This window comes from Colias philodice, chromosome 11 (genome assembly GCF_061535455.1).
Source record: "Colias philodice isolate Cphi_HAF_F1 chromosome 11, ilColPhil1 Martin Lab GWU primary, whole genome shotgun sequence".
In the NCBI taxonomy this organism is placed as follows: Eukaryota; Metazoa; Arthropoda; class Insecta; order Lepidoptera; family Pieridae; genus Colias; species Colias philodice.
The window spans coordinates 1527581-1548508 of record NC_143096.1 but is presented as its reverse complement, the minus strand read 5'-3'; the positions used below and the strand labels follow the sequence as shown (position 1 = coordinate 1548508).

Genomic DNA, 20928 nt, shown 5'->3' with positions numbered 1-20928 from the left:
ATATCGTCCCATCGATAGTGACCTTTTTCTCGATAGTATTGCTTTATCAATAATATTATAGTGGATGACAGAGAACTAGATGTTTGGTTATAATACTTTTCAAGTTATCTATTGGCGCTTTGTACAATCCATTTTTTTTAGTTCGTTAATTCGTAATCCAATAAGCCCATTGACTGACCCATTATACCAAGAAATCGTGAACAATACTATTGCACAATTTACTATAGTACGACATAAAAGAGATGAAATTAATTATTTTGGAACTAATTCGTTTTTCATTACCTGGCAACCCTGAATTGGCAATGTAGCTGTCAAGTTGAATAAAAATTTTTTGTTTTTTTCGTGAAGTGGATAATTATTGAGATAAAATTGTTATTTAGAACAAGAAATTTAAATAAAAAAGGAGTCATCATGAAAAAGGTTAAACGTAGCGGTGTCCGTGATGTGGTGTATAAAGTTTTTATTCGGTGTTTGTCCGAATTTCAAGCTGGAAATTTATTGACTGATTTGGAAAACGTTTACAAACGTACATCAGAATATACCGGTGAGATTCCATTTATTTTTGCTCAGTACTACGTAAAATAGAATATTCCATTAGTGACGAGTGTTTAATGTATGTATGTATGGCGATTATTACGTTTTCGCAATTTAATTTGAGGTTATTTGTATGTAAACAAAAACTAGTTTTTATAGTGCGACCAGCACAATTTGAGTCAAGAAGTTATATCCAATCCAACCAGCCTCAAATAAAGTACCTAGTTTAGATTTTACTACATAGTATAGTGATAACTGTTTTCATACAGCTATCTATCTATTAATCAATCAAACCATAAGAAAAAAAATCATATTTACTGTATCATATTTACAGATACTGAAGATGCCGCGTACCCTCTTGCCAGTACTTCGAAACAGATTGATGATCAGTCCTTTGAAGGAGTAGAATATTTAAATTTTGATGAATTATATTAATGTACAAAATTTATCTACAAAAAAAATAAAAATATGTGGTTTTCAAATCGCCTTGTTTTTTTCTACCCGACGGACCCAGAAAGAGGGTAATGTGTTTGAGCTGCATGTATGCTTGTTTGTTTGTATGTTTGATTCTATGTGCGCCTCTGCAGTCTAAACACTTGACCGATTTTTATAAAATAACTAATTCCAAATACATTTAAGTAAAATTTGACCTAGGTAGGTCAATTAAAATACTAATGTATTTTTGTCTTAAATATTTTACACTATTGCTACAATGAAACAATTATAACGGTTTAAATCGCGGTATTTATTTTAGATTATATTATATAGATTTTTGGATTTTTATTCTATAGTATCAAGATCGCTTGCGTCGCAGTATCAGTGTTGCTATATGAGCGACGGTGGCGCCCTCATTTATTTTCATCTCTTTTGTGTCGCACTGTACTATCGATAGCTCAAAACTATCGATAGTATCAGTACTATCGATAGTATCGATTGTAGTTGCAATATTCAGTAGCAATAGTATCGATACTATCGACAGTATCGATAGTATAGCAACTATTGGCAATCAATACTATCGATTTTATCGATACTATTGCAGTTCATCAATAGTATTCCATGATTAACGCTATCGATAGTATCGATAGTATCGATAATATCGATACTATCGATAGTGCTATCGATATTCTGACTTATTTTCAAGGTCAACTATCGATAGTCAAACTATCGATAGTTCGGCAACACTAGTCATGACCCAAGCCAAGAACAGAAAAAATATACATTTAACCTCGGCAAAATAGTGGATTCTGTTTAATAAATATAGGTAGGTTAAAAAGTATAATCACAGCAATATGAACTGAAAATATACCTACACTACACCGAGTTTTGACATTTACAAAGATTTCGTATATTCGGTTGAGTATATTTCACAATTTAACGATATGGCTGGATATAATTCAGAAAGTTAATTAAATGGGATAATTTTATAAATAACCTAGGCAATGAAATGGCCCATTTTACCAGTTAGTCGAGACATGTATTATATATTGAACTATAAAATATGTAGATGGTTATTGATGCAGAGGAATAAGAATAAAAAAACATTTTTAGTTCAGTATTTTATATGAAATACCAAAATATAGTCTATCGGACACAAAACAATTTTAAACTATGCAGGGCGACAGATTCCTTAGTACCGAGAGTTAATAACAAAATGGCGAGTGCGTGAAATGAAACTTACGTGTAAATTAATCGTATAAATATTGAAAATTTTCTTGCAACATGCTAATTTGGCGTTAGCCCTTAATGAGTAAATACAAACTTATATCTATTTTGCAGTCACTCCGGTATTAGACAATGTTATTATAAAGACAATATTTACTTCTATTGCAGTTACATAATCTTTTTATCAAAGCCTTAGGAATTACAAAAATTTGCACAACAAACACATCAATAACGCATATTCGTTAGTCACGCGATAAAAACATGTTTCATATTGCATGACTGACCTATACTTTCAATTATCATACAACCGACAGCTACCTGAATATTTTCAATACGAAAATCCTTTATAAACCAAAAAATTAACTATTATTGATAATCTTTATCTATTAGGTGAAATTCATGTACTTTTAACACCTTAAGGTTAAACTTTATCCCTAAACATTGATAAATACCAGCGTAAACTTTGACAACAACCACACCAAACAGTTTAGTACAAACTTCCTTCACTCACTCTGACGGCGAGTCATCAAATAAACTCTCTTAATGAGAAACGCGAAACTTCAACGTAAATACTACTTCTGTTGAGAAATGTTTTATTTCCAACACAGCATTGGTACGATTACCCCGTTTTGTTCCACATATACTATGTAACTGTTCTGCATACCGAGGGAGTGATTGACCAACGCTGGGTTATGGAAAAGTATTGGATGCTAGACTGTGTAAAGGTTCTTAGTTGATGAGGAGTGTTTGACCATGGTGTCTCTGTGCACTTGGAAGCCGATCTTGCCGTGAATACCGAGCTGCTCCTTTAATTTCCTTCCGATATCTATCACGGCATGTTGTTTTGTCGTATCTGCGGTCCAGACAGCTGTAAATAATTGATCAAGTATAATAAAAGTGTAAGCCTATGACCTCTTGTAGCCGTAGGTAATATTTGTTTTATATCTGTTTCATTGATAAATTTTCTTTTCAGCCAGGTTGAAACTTTTTATTGCTGTTAACCATCTTACCAATAAAGCAGTCAATCATTGTGGAAGGATGGCATTATGTATTTTATGGAACAATAATTGTGTATTTTGTTTTAAAATAAGATAATTTAAATTCATATCAATACATAAATGTATCATTTTCACTGCTGCTATTAATGCTACATTGAATATTATTAACAGGAAATAACTTACCAATTTTATCTAATTTTGCTCTTACATTCACAACAGCACCACAGATTTCTTCAGGATGCTCAAAATTCTCACCAATTAGTAGCAATACCTAAAATGTAAGATTTTTAAATAAGAATTTTCCTTATGCCATATGAAAGACAGGCAGTGGAAATTGTATATTTTTTACACATCTTTCCTCAATAATCCAATTGAGACATATATTGAGCTTAATACTTAAATGCAGACTTATGGCTGGTTCACACTTTGATTAGTGCGAGTGCAGGTGATTAGTGCGAGTGCAGGTGTGTAGTGCGAGTAGTGTCCAATTCAACTGCGAGTGCAGGTGATTAGTGCGAGTGCAGGACAATGGTGAAATTCGCGACGCTACACACTACGCTAAACACTAAACACTAAACACTCCTGTCCAGACGTGTTTAGGCAGGCACACTGCGAGTGAGGGGGAAGGGAGGGCGCGCGGGACGTGGCTACTCGCAGTCCACTCGCAAAAAAATAGAACACGCTTCTATTCACTTTACTACACAGCCTACTAAACACTCGCACTAAACAGTCGCTGTCCACACGTAGTACTACTCATCACCTGCACTCGCACTAATCAAAGTGTGAACCAGCCATTAGGTAAGTTAGTAGCCTTATGTTAATAAAGCGAAAACATTAATGTTAGGAACAAAGTATAGTTAAATCATAGCTGTTCCTATAGATATATAATATTTCAACTTTATTCCATCCTGAATCATGTGATAGTAGATGACAAAAAAATATACACAAGCACTGATTAAAAAAAACACCTTTTAAGATTTTATCTACAAAATGTAATGAATACTCACAACATCTAACCAAAATCGGTCAAGGTCGGAGTTGCGCTGTCTCTTCTCAAGACTGATAAGCCACCGGCCGCCCATTTTGTTAGCATCGTCTTCCCACATGGGGCGAATCCCCTTCTTGAACACGGCATAGTCATGGCCTTGTCTGATCTCAGATGGCGCTTTAATATGATGGTAGAGCCTGGAATATTATGAATGTTTAGGGCACAAAATATATGGAAAATATTCAAATTATATTTAAATCTTTGTTTTAATTCGTTATCGAGATATGTGGCTTGAGTTCTAACATGTTAACTTACCTCCAGAAATCTTCAACTGTGTCAAAAGTAGTCAATTCAATCTGGTTTTCTTCCCATGTTTTTGTTCTGTCGTTATCGTAAAACCAAAGGCTCCACGTGTTTTGCAATGGATGCTTGATCAAGAACTCCGGGGGAACCTCTGCATTGTTGACATTTTTGGTCTCGGTACCCGCTGATCCCTTGAATACACAAGTCATTTTCAAAAATCTAACCTAAGTTTCTAATTAAAAATTGTAATAATTAACAAGGAAAACTTTTTATTTGAAAAATAAGGTCTACTATTCTAATATTTCAAAGGTAAAGACGTAAATATATCCTTTATAATCGATAAACATGAAACAAATGCTGTAGTGAAAGTGGCTCCAGCCACATCAGCAGGGAATGTAAAAAACTACGACTGTACCCCATTGAATGTGTATATTTACGGGTATTATAAAAAATTTAGCAACGGATATTGATTTTAACTACCTCCACTTCTTCAGCAGTATTTCCAGCCATGTCACAGAAATTCTTTGCGACCTCAGTTTTTTGCAAAAAGACAGAAACCCGGTCTGTGTTGCAAGTTAAACCATTCAATGTTATCATAGATAATATATCATAAAAGTATAATTAAATTATTGTTAATTTAATTAAAGATAACCAAAAAAAGATTATAAATATCTAGCAATAAAAAGAATACATTAATTGAATTTTCCAAATTAATACAGAATAGGCATTCCTTGAAATTATCAAAAATATAACAAAAATAAAATAAAGTTGCCAGTTAAACTTTATACATATCTGTAATGCAGTCTGCAGACAATAGACATTATGGCTGGTTCACACTTTGATTAGTGCGAGTGCAGGTGATGAGTAGTACTACGTGTGGACAGCGACTGTTTAGTGCGAGTGTTTAGTAGGCTGTGTAGTAAAGTGAATAGAAGCGTGTTCTATTTTTTTGCGAGTGGACTGCGAGTAGCCACGTCCCGCGCGCCCTCCCTTCCCCCTCACTCGCAGTGTGCCTGCCTAAACACGTCTGGACAGGAGTGTTTAGTGTTTAGTGTTTAGCGTAGTGTGTAGCGTCGCGAATTTCACCATTGTCCTGCACTCGCACTAATCACCTGCACTCGCAGTTGAATTGGACACTACTCGCACTACACATCTGCACTCGCACTACACACCTGCACTCACACTAATCAAAGTGTGAACCAGCCATTATTGACATTTCTATTATCAATCACAATCTTTTGCGCTAGAAAATAGAAATTTGCATTTTGCCGGTTCTTCCGTCCAAAGGCTAAAATTAATTTTGAAATAAAATTATTATAGTAAAATGTCCGTGCAAACAGTATTACTAGATTTTTCTTTAGATCCTGCTCGAGTAGCTGATGAAAGTGGACAGAAAACAGTGTTCGACCAATTGGAAGAGGTGCTCAAAGAATATCTTCCGAATCTGATTTTAGCTGCAGATATTAAAGTTGATGGTGGTTCTCTAAAAATTCTGACTGGCAAGAAAGGTGTGACTGTATCCACAAGATTGTTCGACCGTGGTCTTGTTACCGTAAATATTGAATATTACAAGGAGGACAACGAAGATCCATTAATCAATTTCAAGGTTAGTTCAATTCACGAAAATAGAACCAATGCACTTAAATTAATGCCTTTTAATTTATATGTCAGACTGCATTTATATATTCTAATGTGGTGTCATATAAATGTATATTTAGTTTAGTAGCCTAATTAAATTAATTTATTCATGCAATACAGCAATGCATATTATTATGTATATTGTTCTAGTGAGACAATGTATTTTACCATTTGATTATGTAATGTAGGTAATTTGTAGAGGTAAATTCTAAAGGAATGTGAAAAAAGGGCATATTTTAAGATATTTGTGCGAAATTATGAACAAACAATAATAGCTTATATGCCATGGAAATGTGTTTTATGTAATAAGAGTCACATCCAAATAATTAAATGTTTGGGCTTAACATTATTTTGAAGAGCATACAAGAATTTATAGAAATGTAATATAATCACAATCCCATAGAAAAAGACCTCAACATGAAAATTAAGTAGCTAATCTCATGGTATTTCTTTAGAAATTTGCGGCACGAATTAAGGGGGGGAGGGGAGGGAAAGGGAGGGGGGAGGTAAGGGGAGACCCCCTATAAAGTGGGGGGGTGCGGAAACCCCCCCTTCTATTTTTTTTTTGAGATTATATTTATACTAGCTTTCCGCCCGCGGCTTCGCCCGCTTCGTCTAAAACATAATAAATTATATACTAAAACCTTCCTCTTGAATCACTCTATCTATTAAAAAAACCGCATCAAAATCCGTTGCATAGTTTTAAAGATTTAAGCATACATAGGGACATAGGGACAGAGAAAGCGAATTTGTTTTATACCATGTATGTAGTGATGTAGTTAGAAATATATCGAAGATTATGGGCTTTCTTGACTGCTCCGGCGCTGCAGAACGTGGCGCTTGCCCCCGTGTACCTCGTTGCAGGCAGGAGTCTTCACTCGCCTTCGTAGCTTCGGCTTTTTGACCAGCCTCAGCCACTCCGGCTCGCTTGACCCTGCCTGCTCCTCAGCACACGCGGGCGCCACGCTCCTCCGCGCCTCCGACTTTTTAAATACACTCTAGTGTATGACAGACAAGTATCACGTGGAATCGGGGTGGACAGATTCGGTTCTGTGATTAACAATTTGTGTGCAATATACATACCATAAAAACATTTTTTTTAAATAATTATTTATTCAAATCTTGTATACATGTTTGATACAATTTACAATGGCAATGAATGGATCCATTTTATTTTTTCCACCGAGCATCTCCACATATTCTATAATATTATCACCGAAGTTTGCTGGGTGGTTATAGTTATCTTTTTTTTTTAAAAAATCTTTTTACAACATGCCACTGGGACTCAAATGGGTCAGGGGCAACAAATGGGTTGTCTGGGTCTGAGTGATTAACTTTTTTATGAACATATCCATATCCCGAAACAATCATATGCTCGCCAATAATCCATATGAATTGTTGTCCACTCAGCAACATGCTTTTGAATGAACTATGGTTTTTAATATGTACATTAAGACCTTTGTTATCTCTTTCAAACACAATTCTTGTAGTTTTGTCAATGTAACTCAAACAATTTTGAACATAATCTCGAAAATTTAAAAAAAAGATTTCTCTGTAATTACACGTTTCCTCACGAAAAGCCGCTAATGTATGTTTCAGGGCATCATTATCAATCGATAAAAATTAAAATCGCGCCGAAATTCGTGCCGCACGTTTCTAAAGTCAACCCAATCTCATTTCCATACAATTATAAGTATAAAATAATATTTAGATCAGTAGTATCTTCATTGAATTCTTATATTTTACTTGACAATAGTAAGTTCTGTTCATTGGGAACTTGAAAAAAGTATATCTAATTTATTAAGAACATGATTGTGTATAAATTTTAGAAAAATTAAAAATATAGTTAATATTAAGAATCATTTAAAACTTTTGTATTAAATTAAATATTATTTTTTCAAACATTGGTCAAATTAAATGATGCAATATTTTAAGTTAATTTCAACCAATACAAAACATTTTTCATAATAATAACATGGAAATAAAGTACTGTTTAGTCACATAACAGAATAAGGTTGAGCGTCTCATCTTGTTTTAGTGCTCTAAACAACTGGAAGATTCCATCCGACAATCTTTGGAGTGTCTTAGACTCAAAATGTTACCGTCAATTAAACGGGGGTATAAATATGATATCTACTTGACTAGCTCAGGTCAGCTTTGGTCATAATATCCCTTTGGTTTTGTTTCATTTTACAGTTTTATTTATTAACACTTTATACTAGATTTAAGGCACCGTTTTCATGCTGTTTTAAAGCACTATAGCATATATTTTTTCACTTATAAATTTTTAAATGATTTTCATAATTAAATCATTCATTAAATGTATTATTTGTAAATTAATTTCAGATCTATAGAGATTTTTTGCATTCTATTTTTTATCCTTTTTGAAATTGATTATTTTATACTTTTTGAAAAGATGCCTTATGCTAAGCTTGTTTGTACATATTATATTTTGTTTAAAATTGGCAAAGAGCTGTTTTATCTTAATTCCTATTTTTTTATACCTGTGTCTAAATATTACATTCTGTTATATGCATGTCTTTTTCCCTAATGTAAAGAAATTGTGCCTTACATAGATCTGATAAGACGCTCAACCTTCAATGTTTTACTATTAGAGCGCATGTCTAACATTCCCGCATTGTCACAATTTATTTATCATTCCTTTTTTTATTCGTATTTCAATAGTCGGCGAAAGAATTGGAAAGTCAACTGAAAAAACATATCACTGTTCTAAAATCTCAAGCTTATCCACCATTAAAACGATGCCTATTCGGCAGATATTTCCCATCATCCGGTAAGTTTTTTTTTTACTTTATTTTTTTTCATCTTAGCATTTTTGGCTTTTTTATGAAATTTTGTACTTTTTTTAAATTTAAGTTGTTACGTAACTTTGTTGCTATGTTTCAGACGAAAGACTTCTTGAATATGATATTGACAATGTGCTGTTTGACGAACAATCTCCCTTCCAACGAGTACAAATTGTACACTCCAAGAGTCTTGGAAATATGTTGGTGCTAGATGATCTTCAGAGTAAGTGAAATTATTTTCAAATTAATATTAAAACTAACAAATGAGGTATTAAGAACAAGAAAAATACAAAAATATGTATCTAATTCAGCTAAATAAATTCATATCTAATAATTATAACTGCTTGATTCCTTAGCGTCTGCAAATATCAATGGGTTTTAATAATAACCATAAGTATTGTTTACACAAGATAAAAACCTTATCTTTTATTGTTAGAAAATGTAAATGCAAATTAAATTTATACTGTCTGTCTGTAACTAGTACACATTTGTTTGCAGATATATCTGAAGCAGATCTCATTTACACAGAAACTTTAATGCAAAGGGGCAAAGAGAACTATGAGGGCAAGGAAATTGTTATTCTTGGTAAGTTTTATTGAAGTGAGCTACTTTAATAGCTTATCTTCTATATTTGCTAATGCAACAAGTTTTAAAGGATTCGTTTTTTTAATGACAATAATTTGAAATCTGGACCTTTTTTAAACAAAAAATTCCTATACAAAATTTTTATTTTTAGTGCTGTGTGAAATGGAGACTTAAACACATTTATTGTCACATTAGATTAGATTGTTAAATAAATATTTGCATCAGGTATTTCCAAGTTAACTTCAAATGCAATGTAATGATGACATGGGATACAAATTTTCTTACATAAAAAAAGATGGGTTGCACTCCGGGAGTGCCGGCAGAAGTGAAAACTTGATTATTAACGTTCAGCATGTTTGATATTTTGGAATGGTATCCGTCTTACGCATGGAATATAAGGGCTAAAAAAAACAAATCCGTCTTACCCTTTTTCGATCAGGCCATGTGTCCTGACGCGAGTTTAAGACTTTATACCCAACGCCGCTAAAGAAGTTTTCACTTCAAAATACAGGTGGCGGCGACGGTGCCTTATTATACGAGCTGCTAAAGGAGAAGCCAAACTACGTGTGGATGCTGGAGATAGACGAGCTGGTGATGAAGGCGTGCAACAAGCATCTCAACACTATCTGTGGGGACGTGCTTGAGAGGCGGAAAGGTGCTAATTATGAGGTAAAACCGAAACTAAAAGGAAACGAAAATATTTGAAAAATGGAAAATCTTTTTTACTCTGCATATCAGTAAGCCTGTCGATCCCAATGTATATGTGACTGGTCGTCATTCTTCATGATTTATGTGTACAAAAATATATTATTTATCTATTATACAAATAGGTAATGTTTTATTTTGAAAGTATGTTCGCAAAAACGCATGTTGTTATGGTCTTTAATTGTCTACGTAATACGCACGTGGCCATGCGCACGCTTTCTTCAATCACAGTTGATTGTAAGAAGAATGCTTGCGGAGCGGCAACATTGCGAAATCCGCTCCTTAATCGCTCTTCGTGCGGACTGGCAACGTCGCGTCAACCGCTCGTTATGCGTTCATCGCGCGGAGCGACAACGTCGCGTCAACCGCTTGCCATGCGTTCATCGAGCGGCGCGGCAACGTCGCTAAAACAGCTCCTTATGCACTCTTCATGCGGAGCGGCAACGTTGCGACATAATTCCGTTTCTACAATATGCAAGCGTCGTACCGTACATTGATTTATACTGCATTGTACATTATTTCTGTATCTACAAATTTTTTGTTTAATACAGTTATGTATCACTCTGTGATATTAATTTTTCTCATTGTCTATGTTGCCTGGTAGGTTGTTAATTCATAAATATGTTTTGCAATAAATAATTTTTCATTGCAGATAATAGTCGAAGACTGCATGCTGACCGTCAAGAAATTCATGAACGAAAATAAAAAGGTCGATTATATATTCGGCGATCTCACGGATATACCAATATCGGACGCGCCGTGCGGCGAGCTCTGGGAATTTATGATCAATATACTAAACTCGGCGTTCAAAATATTGAAGCCGACTGGCAAGTTTATGACGCATGTAAGTTTTGTTTTTTAGGGTAGAACGCTTTTGCAAGTTTTTATAAGTGATAAGTAAGTTAGATGTGCCACTTTTGTTTAGTATTGCTTAGCGAGATTTAACTTTTTGGATGAGGCCGATATTTTAAACAGATTTTATGCAATTTTTGAGGGATTTTTAGTTTTTACATTATTAAATACAGAGGGGATGTAACGATACCGATACCGTTACCGATATATCGGCCAATTAATCGGCAAGCCGATATATTGAGTCTCTGTTAAATGTTGGTAACCTTTATGCATAATTCACTATTTATTTTTCTACCAAGCCATCGATATCGGTATCAGTATCGCCGATATTTTACTACAAATATCGGTATCGTATCGGCAAAATCATGTATCGTTACATCACTAGTTTTATAATTAAATTGTTATTTTATTTACAGGGCAATGGAGCAACGTCAGCTGAATCTCTAGAAATGTATGAACAGGTGCTCATGAAGATGAAGCCAGCGGTGACATTCTCAAAGACTAAAGCGTTTGTGCCTTCATTCTTCGAGGAGTGGATCTTCTACCAGATAGCATTCAACCAGAAGGACGAGTAACCAAAGTTATATCGATTAGTTGTATTATTAGTTTGACCTCTGATTGTGATTTACATTTTAATATTCTTACGTAAGTATAAGTATTTTGTACTAAAATGGTACTAAAATGTTGCATTCAAAATGTTTCCCGTTAATAATAAAAATAGAGACCAACTTTATTATATTCTATACATAAGAGTTCCACCTAAATACTACATAATTTTTCAATATTTTGAATAGTATTATAAAAATTACATAAAACAAAATGTTAAAATGTATGTCATAATACATTGTTAGTTCCTCATCTATTTGAAATCACAAAATCAATACAATTTTATTTTGTTAAGTCATTAATATTAAGAGCACAGACAAATCACTTCTTATTATTAATAGTAATTAGTAAACAATCTAAACATTTAAAATGCTAAACAATGGGTTTACTTTAACTGAAAATATAATTTCGATTTCGACACACATACTGTAAGAGTTGTTGGTTACATCCCAATTTTAATAATACTTACTTAAAATCAAACACTAGTAATACTTGATGTATATTTTGATCCCATATCTAAGAGAAAGGTTATTCTTACAATTTTATAAACGAATTTGTGTTCAATTTTTTATCGTATCTTCTGTATAACACTGCCAATATTACCAGGAACAAAAATAAAATATAAAACTATGATAATAACACGTGATTTGTAACTAAAGTCGGTCCAAAACTATCATTTAGTATCCTTTTAACTTCAGCTGGTTTATGTCAACTACCTTTATATTATAAGCTTTAAGTATGACTTGTAACACAATATACAGCCTCTATGTATTATTAAGCTAGTACAATGATGTGTCCACACGATCATAGGCTGAAGAAAAAATGTCTAGACAATTCATAAATAAAAAACTCGAACATCGAAATCATTACAATAATTAAAAATAAACATTCAAATCCTGCCAGAACTTTTAAATTGATAATATTATAATACATACAAGTCACATGTTGTGTAATGTGTTCAAAAATCAACAATCATATTGGAAAAGATAGCTGTACAATATTTTACTAAATTAAATAACTTTCGTATAAAACATCATTGAGATAACTACGTATATAGAAAACACCGCCTACATCACTTATGTTCCGCTCAACAGAGGTCAACCGGCCACACTGCACTTAGTCACTTTAGCGCGATGGTCGCGTTCATGTCTTGTAAGCAAAAAACCATGAAACTCATCAAATATAAACTCGAGTGTTTTAAGATATTGCACTAATAATTCAAGTAATGCGGCAAAGTGCAAAGGAATAACTTTTCATCGGTAATTAACAAGATAATCATTTTGGCAAGGCACTTTGGCATTTTCATCAAGGCATTGGGTATGAAATAATATCTTATATATAAAATTCTCGTGTCACAATGTTAGTCTGCATACTCCTCCGAAAGGGGTGGACCGATTCTCATGAAATTTTCTGTGCATATCGGGTAAGTCTGAGAATCGGCCAACATCTATTTTTCATATGTACCACGGGCGAAGCCGGGGCGGACCGCTAGTGTTTATATAATAATATGGCATGACGTAAATTTTTATAGTGGAAAATAATAATTTTACACATTTAGAAAATAATGTACTTACCTACTGTGGATATTATTTAAAAAAAGGTTAAATCATGAAAGATGAAAATCAATTACCTACGTATCAATTCTTTTTTTTTTTTTGTTAAATTGATTGGTTTTGATTGATAAGTTTATTAATAATTTCTTTAGAAGATTAATTATATATTTTTTTGTAACGATTGTTTTTAATTGATAAGTAATAAGCAGAATATTTACGAAGTGTCGCCTCTTTAACGGTGAGTCGGTGACATCGCTTAATCTATGACTCACTAGCCGCTCCCCGCGCACCGCGTTTGTCGCACAGATTTTGTTTGTCGTGTCTTCTCTATACGCAGTATTAATAAGCTCAATGTAAAACATACACGATCTAATTTTATACTTAAAATCTTGAAATAATGTAATTGTTAATGTTAATTATTTAAAAACAATCAATGAAGCACACCACATTAATTGGAAAATAATATTTTCATTGCTTATAAATTTCTGACCGCAGTGATTTTACCCAGTCATTTTGACAATACCAAAGAATAATTATTTTAGTAGTTTTAGATGATATGTGACGGCTATTAGTATAAGAATGATTAGTTCCTCCCCGCTGCGTAGGTATGATACTGCCACTAACAATCAGCTGTGCTGAAACACCGTGATTTATTTGTTTATTCATATTATATTGTGTTAATATAATTATTTCATTCAACCTGTGTTTTATTGTTGCCCTTTATTGTTGAAACATAACTTAAGATTTTTTTTGTATTGATGGTATTATGAAAATTATTGATGTTATCTTCACCTACCATTTTAAGCCGGGTCCACATTTGTACCAAGTAATCGTATCCGTATCAGGCGTATCGTATCGAGTATGCGTATCCTAAAGCCGCGTATAAACTAAGCGCGGCAAACCATCGAACATAGGCGCGCGCGGCGGCCGCGCACTATGTAGACGGGATCGCCGCGCGCGGCGACGCGAACATTGCCGCGCTCGAACGTGCCGCGGGGCGATCCGCTCACTGTCGGTTTTTGAGACCGCATCAAAGGAGCTTCAGGCGTTCGCTCGCGCGCCGTGTGGACGGTTTGTAGTTTTGATGATTCGGCTCGCGCGGCGTATACGTAAAAATGGACAACGAAAAGTGCCGTTTACTAATACAATTGTATGGCGCTAATGAATTTTTGTGGAACAGCAAATCCTCCCAATACCACAATAAATCGCTGAGGTATGATGCGTGGGTAGAAATCAGTAAGAAAATGGATATACCTATTCCTGACTTGAAAAAGAAAATGACTACACTTTTGGCGTCCTACAGAAGAGATGTTCGTGATGGATCGCCTGCCGCGCGCGGCAACTACGTTCAACTTAAAATATATCTACATATTGGCTCGCGCAGCAAATGAACGTCAACTCTGGTCGAACATTGGCTCGCGCGGCTGCCGCGCTTAATTTATACGCACCTTTTGTGTGGACGTCCATTTTGACCATACCACAGAATACATAATAGTAGCTAAACGCTACAGAACGGACACTCTCCGCCTCCCGCCAAAATTAAACTTACCTCACCCCCGCGCGATCAGACATAAAATGGGCCATATTTTTCTGCAAGGACGATACGCAACGAAGATTGACAACATTAATCAAATTGACTTAATGTAATTTTATTATTTTGGATTTGTGATTATCGTTTTTCGTAGAAAATGGTTAGATATTGTGCTGTTTACGGATATATTTCATCAGAAAAACGCGAATTTTTTTTTACGCTAGTCACAAATGTGCCAACCATAAAGCGTTAACACACACATTTGCAGTCTCTACAGTGTGACTGTCAAAACGATCATTTTGTATGGAGTGTCCGGGGTGTGACCATACTGTACCTTTTATCGCGTGAGCCACAGTTCGGCCAAAAACCACGTCCACACTTATGATACTGTATCTTGATTACGTATCCTCTCGCTGATCATCGTATCGATCTCGTGATTCATTCAGTCAAGAATTCCCAGAGTGCAGACATTGACCCAGAACTCATCTCCGTTATAGCTCAGAGTGTAGCTATACATGTGCTTGTTTCATTGTGATAACTAAACACAGGATACAAAAAAGGCAAAGCCGTCGTTGGTGGCAGCTAGAATTGTTTAGAAACCGAAACCTACATGGCGGAAGAGCATTGCTGCGGGATTTACAGTTTCATCATATGAGTGGAAAATACAAAAACTTCACTCGAATATCGCCAACCGATTTCGAGCATTTATTAAGAAGAATTGGGCCAATGGTTGCAGAGACTGATACCAAATTTAGAGAAGCGATCACAGTTACGGATAGATTATGCATCACTGAGATTCGAGATTATGCATGAAGTTTGCAATATTTATTCAGAGTATCGAAGCAAGCAATAAGTCTAATAGTTCGGGATACCTGTCAAGCTATCCCGACTCATTAAAAGACGAAATAAAGGTAAGGTAATGTTTTATTTACTTAATAGTGAAAAAACACAATTTTAAATGCACATAAAAATACAATCATTTTCACAACTGTCGCTCATATTACAAATTAATCTTTAATTACAAATTAATAAACATCATATTATAACAAATTAATCACTGAAATCATCGGTGTCTCTTGAGTCACTTTCATTGGCTTCAACCTTAAATGGCGTATGATACCCTCTATGTCCAGTTTCCCATTCGCGATTGTTTGACGGTGGCGTTGGCGTATGACTATAAGGAGTAGATCCTCCATATCCACTTGCCGATTCGTATTGTCCACTATCAGCGTTATATAGTATTTCGTTAATACGGTGTTCAACGGTAAGGAATGTTGTTTGTGTGTATGTACGAAATTTGGATGCCAAATAATTGGCATATATTTGGTATCGGTCGGCAAATGGTTCAGTTGAAACGGCAGAGGTAGCTGCTTGTGATGATGACCTCATCAATTGCAACGCTTCGTTCATGATCGGGTAATTTTGCGGTGATCTTTTTTTTGGTACTGGCGATTCAAATGCTGCTGAATTCGGTCGGCCCCCAGGTGCTTGGCTTCCAGATGCTTGGGTCTCAGATGCTCGGCCCCCAGGTGCTTGGGTCCCAGATGCTTGAGTCGCACATTCTTGGCCTCCAGACGGTTGGGTCGCAGATTCTTGGCCTCCAGATGCTTGGGTCTCAGGTTCTTGGCTTCCAGACGCTTGGCTTTCAGATTCATTGCTCTCACATGTCGCAGAGTCCTCGAAATATTCATTCTCAACAGTATCATTATCTTCCGTAATCTTTTCAGCTTCATTTTCCTGCAAAAATCAAATTTAATTACATGGTATACTAGTTTCGGATTTTGCACACACCACATGCCCTACATACATATTATAATATACAGGGTAAAATTTAAAACATGTGACAAACTTATAGGGGTGAAAAGGAATGTACTCACTACTCACGTATATGAACAATATGCAACAGCAGATGTTTTCATTTATTTTGGCCCCATAGAAAAGGTTGTTCGTATACGCGTGTGCATTCACCCCTATAAGATTGTCACATGTTTTCGATTTCACATTTGTTTTTAATATTAGTTTTATCCAAGAAGCTTATATCTAATACACTGGAGATATCAGTATGAACATTAACTTGTAACAAGAAAATATGAACTTGAATGACGCCTGTATGTTTTTTTTATCCCTTTCACACCTAACTTGGCAAGTGGGTGTGAAATGGATAAAAAAACATACAGGCGTCATTCAAAGTCATATTTTCTTGTTACAAGTTAATGTTCATACTGAAATCTCCAGTGTATTAGATATAAGCTTCTTGGTTTTATCATACTTTTTCTTTTTCTTGCAGTCACCGAATACACCGGAGAAATGGAAAGAAGTCAGCGCTGAGTTTATGGACATCTGGAACCTTCCCAACGTCATTGGTGCATTGGATGGTAAACATATCATACTGCAGGCTCCATTTAATACAGGATCGGATTTTTTTAACTACAAAGAGTTTTTTAGTATTGTTATGTTGGCCCTAGTAGATGCCTCCTACAATTTTCTATTTGTCGACGTTGGGATTCAAGGCAGAATTTCCGATGGTGGTGTTAACAAAGAATCATTGAATCTCCCACCTCCAAAACAACTGGACGGGACCAATTATGTTATTCCATATCACTTTGTAGCAGATACTGCATTTCCTATAAGCAACCAAATCATAAAGCCTTATCTAGGCCAACATCCCAAAGGATCAACAAAACGTGTATTTAACTACAGATTATCGAGGGCTCGACGTATTGTAGAAAACGTTTTCGGTATTCTGGCCAGTATATTTCGAGTTCTGAGAAAACCAATGCTACTTCAACCGGAAAAAGGCACAATTGGTGGTGATGACTGTATGCCTTCTTCATAATTTTTTACGGAAAAGCCCAAATTCTGAAAATTTATATACCCCAGCCGGTACATTTGATACTGAGGTGGAGATTTCGTTCCAAATCGATATCTGAGGTGTACCGATTTCGTTCAAAATCTATATCTAAGGCTCCCTGAGATCACAAAACAGGAAAATGGTACCGAAATTTAAAAAAGTCAACGCCATTTTGAATTTTTTGTTATTGTACTGATTTCGTTCAAAATCGATATCTAAAGATCTCTAGGATCACAAAACAGGAAACTGGTACCAAAATTTTAAAAAATCAGCGCCATTTTGAAATTTTTTGTTGTACCGATTTCCTTCAAAATCGATATCTGAGGATCTACGATCGCAAAATAGGAAACTGGTACCAAAATTTAATAAACTCAGCTGGTAAAGAAGCAAAATATACAGTTCTTGCAGTTTCTATGTCAGTTAACTGTCGAATCTTTCTGGAATAATATTTTCTAAGAATAGGTTCTGTTATGGATGAATGTTAAATTACGTAACCTAATGTAGGAATATGAATCAGACAAGCATAACGCTCACTTATTATTTGCTGTAGGTATCATAATAAAAACTTACCAACTTCAGAGGCTTCTGTTGTTCAATGTTATATTCCATCGTCACTCCAACTTCTTCATCAGTGATATCACTTTCGTCAGATTTCACTGATGATAAAAACAATGCCTGTAGGCAAAATATAATGTTAAACAATATGTAAATCATAATAGTCCTCATCTTAAGTAAGAAGTATGAATCTCATACGTAATGCCCTCAGAAACGAAATGCGGTACGTCAAGTTCGCCGCTCTTACCAGTTACCACTGAGTAACTATATTAAAATTTAAATATTGGGCCTGTCCGTAATAAAACATACTTTTTTCGGGACCGCTTCCTTTTTCAATCTTCGACGGCCTTGATTATTTGCAAAATACAAGTCTTCTTCACGGAAATGTTCAGAGCATATACCTAACCGTGGTTTTAGATGGTTTCCAGAACTCTTCTCCACGGCTTTTTCTTATTATGTCCACCCATCGACTTCTAATTATAGGATCAGTAGGTATCCTAAAAAGTAAAAACCATGTATCCAAATGGTCCCATTCTATTTTGACAAATATATTGATGATTTCCTTAATGACAAGGTTGCATGGAAGCTAATTTTGGTAAGTTTCCTGTTTTGTGACCCCAGGGAGCCTCAGATATCGATTTTGAACGAAATCGGTACAATAACAGAAAATTTCAAAATGGCGTTGACTTTTTTTCAATTTTGGTAACAGTTTCCTGTTTTTTGATATCCTAGAGATCCTCAGATATCGATTTGGAACGAAATCGGTACAATAACAAAAAAATTCAAAATGGCGTTGACTTTTTTAAATATTGGTAACAGTTTCCTGTTTTGTGATTCTAAGGATCCTGAGATATCGATTTTGTACGAAATCGGTACAATTTAAAAAAAATTATACTGCGTCCATAGATATTCTTAAACAGGTATAAGTACCGACCTTTGAGACGTATAGATTTTTTTTCTGTTTTTAAGTAGCGGAAATTGTTTCAACACTCAACGTAGAGTATAGAGAGTTATTTCCATCCGAAAAATAATCTCATTTACTCTCAACCGCGAATGTATTTCCTCCTTCTGGTGCAGTGGGTAAAAATGAACATACATCAACTTTTAAGACAACTAACTCTATGGGGAAATTCGCAATCCAAGACTGGCAACACTAAAAAACGACGTGATGATTTTGTGAAAATAATTATGAATTTGTTATTTTTGTTTCCGTAAATTACTATTAGTTTTGAGTTACTTACCGATGGTAGGAGATTTTGTTAGTTGTTCGTAAACGTCCTTTGTTTTATTGCAGCTTTATTTCTGCAGATTTTAATCGCGCAGCTTGTCATTTTCACCGAAATAATCTAACGCAAAAAATGAGCCGTGCGTGCGTATCTCTTGACGTTACAATTGACACTGAGGAGTGGTGAGCGCTTTAGAGGCTAACAGTTAGCTGATATTTTTATCGACGCTTTTGACGCGCCGATACTCTATCTAGGGAGTATATAATCAAAGTGTAAGCAATAGATTACGCTGTGGCAACATTACCATAGAAAGCTCTGTAAATACTTCTGTGCTTAAAACATATGCGAACCTTTAAAGATTATTGTACTTACGGTATTTAGTCTTCCAGTTCTAGGTTTATTTCTGTTAAGAAGAAATTTTAAATGTGCAACCAGGTTGATTGATAAACATTGTCTGCACTGTTGTCTGTCTGAAATAAAAATATTACTGAATGATGATAACTTTTATTCGTAAAATAACCTGACTTACTACATAGTGAAGTTACCCCAGACATTTACCCAGGACTTCGCCAAGAGTGAATGAATTTCTAATTTCAAAATTTAGCTAATAATACATATAAAAAAAGTATACTTACCTATTTAATATATATATATATATCAGACCATTTTTGTAGATTGTTTTTCGAGGAACAACTTTTATATACAACATTTTTTCATTACGTCAAAAGCTAAGGTTTTACAGCGCTCAGAAGTGAGTACTCTGATCTATACAGTATACTTATATTATGTGTGTAAATAATAATTTGTCATCAGTAATTGTTTTTTTTTTCATCAAAAAAATAAAATTGCGTCCTCTAAAAAATTCAACCCTAGTGCAATGTAAATTTTCAATGGAGTATACATTTTGAGGAAGGATATTGTTAAAAAAAGACATTTTGCTACCAAGGACATTTCGAGACAACTCTAAATTAAATTTTGAATTTCATTCAGTCTTCATGAAGTCCTGGGTTTGCATGTTTTTTTCTCTGACTAACAGTGGCGAGTAAATAAGAAACCGTAACTATTCTAAAATAGCTTTAATATAGCTATACACGTCCTTATGAAATATGAATGGTTAATTATCGCCAATTTTTTTTAATTATTCAATACTATTTACGCCAAAACATTCCGGTCACTGTGATAATTACAAACATGCATTTAGACAGTAATATCTACTAACCTTGACCTGTTGTCTTGGATTTTGCTATCTTTTGTCTTTCTCGACGAAGTGCCGAAAGCAAGTAATCCACTTTTTTCTTTATTTTTTCTGACGGACGTTGCATTTCGGTCTCTAATTCATCCCAAGCATCTTTTTTCAATAATCTATTATAATATGTAGTTGCGGTTCTGAGGGTTCCACAATATTTCATTAAGTTTATATGCTTCAATCAATTGTATCACACTATCGTTATCCCAACTCATGATTACAAAAGCATCCACGCAGGAACTAGGTACCGGAGGAGTAGCGTGCCGTGCGTTGAACTGCACTCACGGG

The 20928-nt window shown here is 34.7% G+C and overlaps 3 protein-coding genes and 1 long non-coding RNA gene across 5 annotated transcripts; 2 read left to right on the top strand and 2 right to left on the bottom strand.

Annotated features, from left to right (window-relative positions):
* Positions 1-221: 221 nt before the first annotated feature.
* On the top strand, positions 222-1420 carry LOC149484357 (uncharacterized). Its single transcript, XR_016316260.1, has 2 exons — positions 222-544; positions 869-1420. It is a non-coding gene; the product is annotated as an uncharacterized LOC149484357 (long non-coding RNA).
* A 655-nt stretch (positions 1421-2075) lies between these two features.
* Positions 2076-5111, bottom strand: LOC149484356 (eukaryotic translation initiation factor 4E-like). The gene is made up of 5 exons (XM_089700521.1): positions 4966-5111; positions 4498-4676; positions 4202-4379; positions 3378-3465; positions 2076-3064 (listed from the first exon to the last, which is right to left on the bottom strand). The coding sequence occupies exons 1-5, from the start codon at positions 5080-5082 to the stop codon at positions 2907-2909; spliced, it is 720 nt and encodes a 239-aa protein (XP_089556647.1). The 5' UTR covers positions 5083-5111; the 3' UTR covers positions 2076-2906.
* A 580-nt stretch (positions 5112-5691) lies between these two features.
* Sms (spermine synthase) lies at positions 5692-13930 on the top strand. Its single transcript, XM_089700516.1, has 7 exons — positions 5692-6091; positions 8809-8917; positions 9031-9153; positions 9429-9515; positions 10027-10184; positions 10873-11064; positions 11489-13930. Exons 1-7 carry the CDS (start codon positions 5810-5812, stop codon positions 11645-11647), a joined length of 1110 nt encoding a protein of 369 aa, XP_089556642.1. The 5' UTR covers positions 5692-5809; the 3' UTR covers positions 11648-13930.
* Positions 13931-15668: 1738 nt separating this feature from the next.
* On the bottom strand, positions 15669-19580 carry LOC149484354 (uncharacterized). 2 transcript variants are annotated; one of them, XM_089700479.1, is made up of 3 exons: positions 18478-18984; positions 18184-18288; positions 15669-16499 (listed from the first exon to the last, which is right to left on the bottom strand). In XM_089700479.1, the coding sequence occupies exons 2-3, from the start codon at positions 18220-18222 to the stop codon at positions 15813-15815; spliced, it is 726 nt and encodes a 241-aa protein (XP_089556605.1). In that variant the 5' UTR covers positions 18223-18288; positions 18478-18984; the 3' UTR covers positions 15669-15812. The 2 variants fall into 2 exon arrangements, 1 of the variants encoding a protein (XP_089556605.1); XR_016316254.1 differs by lacking the exons at positions 18184-18288; positions 18478-18984 and adding exons at positions 19099-19321; positions 19410-19580 and having other exon boundaries at positions 16441-16499.
* Between the last annotated feature and the right edge of the window lie 1348 nt (positions 19581-20928).

Coding starts and splice junctions, on each gene's coding strand:
- Sms (XM_089700516.1), top strand. CDS start 5,810: ATGTCCGTGCAAACAGTATTACTAGATTTTTCTTTAGATCCTGCTCGA. Junction 10,185..10,872: donor GGAAAGGTGCTAATTATGAG/GTAAAACCGAAA, acceptor TTTTCATTGCAG/ATAATAGTCGAAGACTGCAT. Junction 11,065..11,488: donor CTGGCAAGTTTATGACGCAT/GTAAGTTTTGTT, acceptor TTTTATTTACAG/GGCAATGGAGCAACGTCAGC.
- LOC149484356 (XM_089700521.1), bottom strand. CDS start 5,082: ATGATAACATTGAATGGTTTAACTTGCAACACAGACCGGGTTTCTGTC. Junction 4,677..4,965: donor ATACTGCTGAAGAAGTGGAG/GTAGTTAAAATC, acceptor TGTGTATTCAAG/GGATCAGCGGGTACCGAGAC. Junction 4,380..4,497: donor ACAGTTGAAGATTTCTGGAG/GTAAGTTAACAT, acceptor ATAATATTCCAG/GCTCTACCATCATATTAAAG.
- LOC149484354 (XM_089700479.1), bottom strand. CDS start 18,222: ATGGAATATAACATTGAACAACAGAAGCCTCTGAAGTTG. Junction 16,500..18,183: donor AACAGAAGCCTCTGAAGTTG/GTAAGTTTTTAT, acceptor TGATTTTTGCAG/GAAAATGAAGCTGAAAAGAT.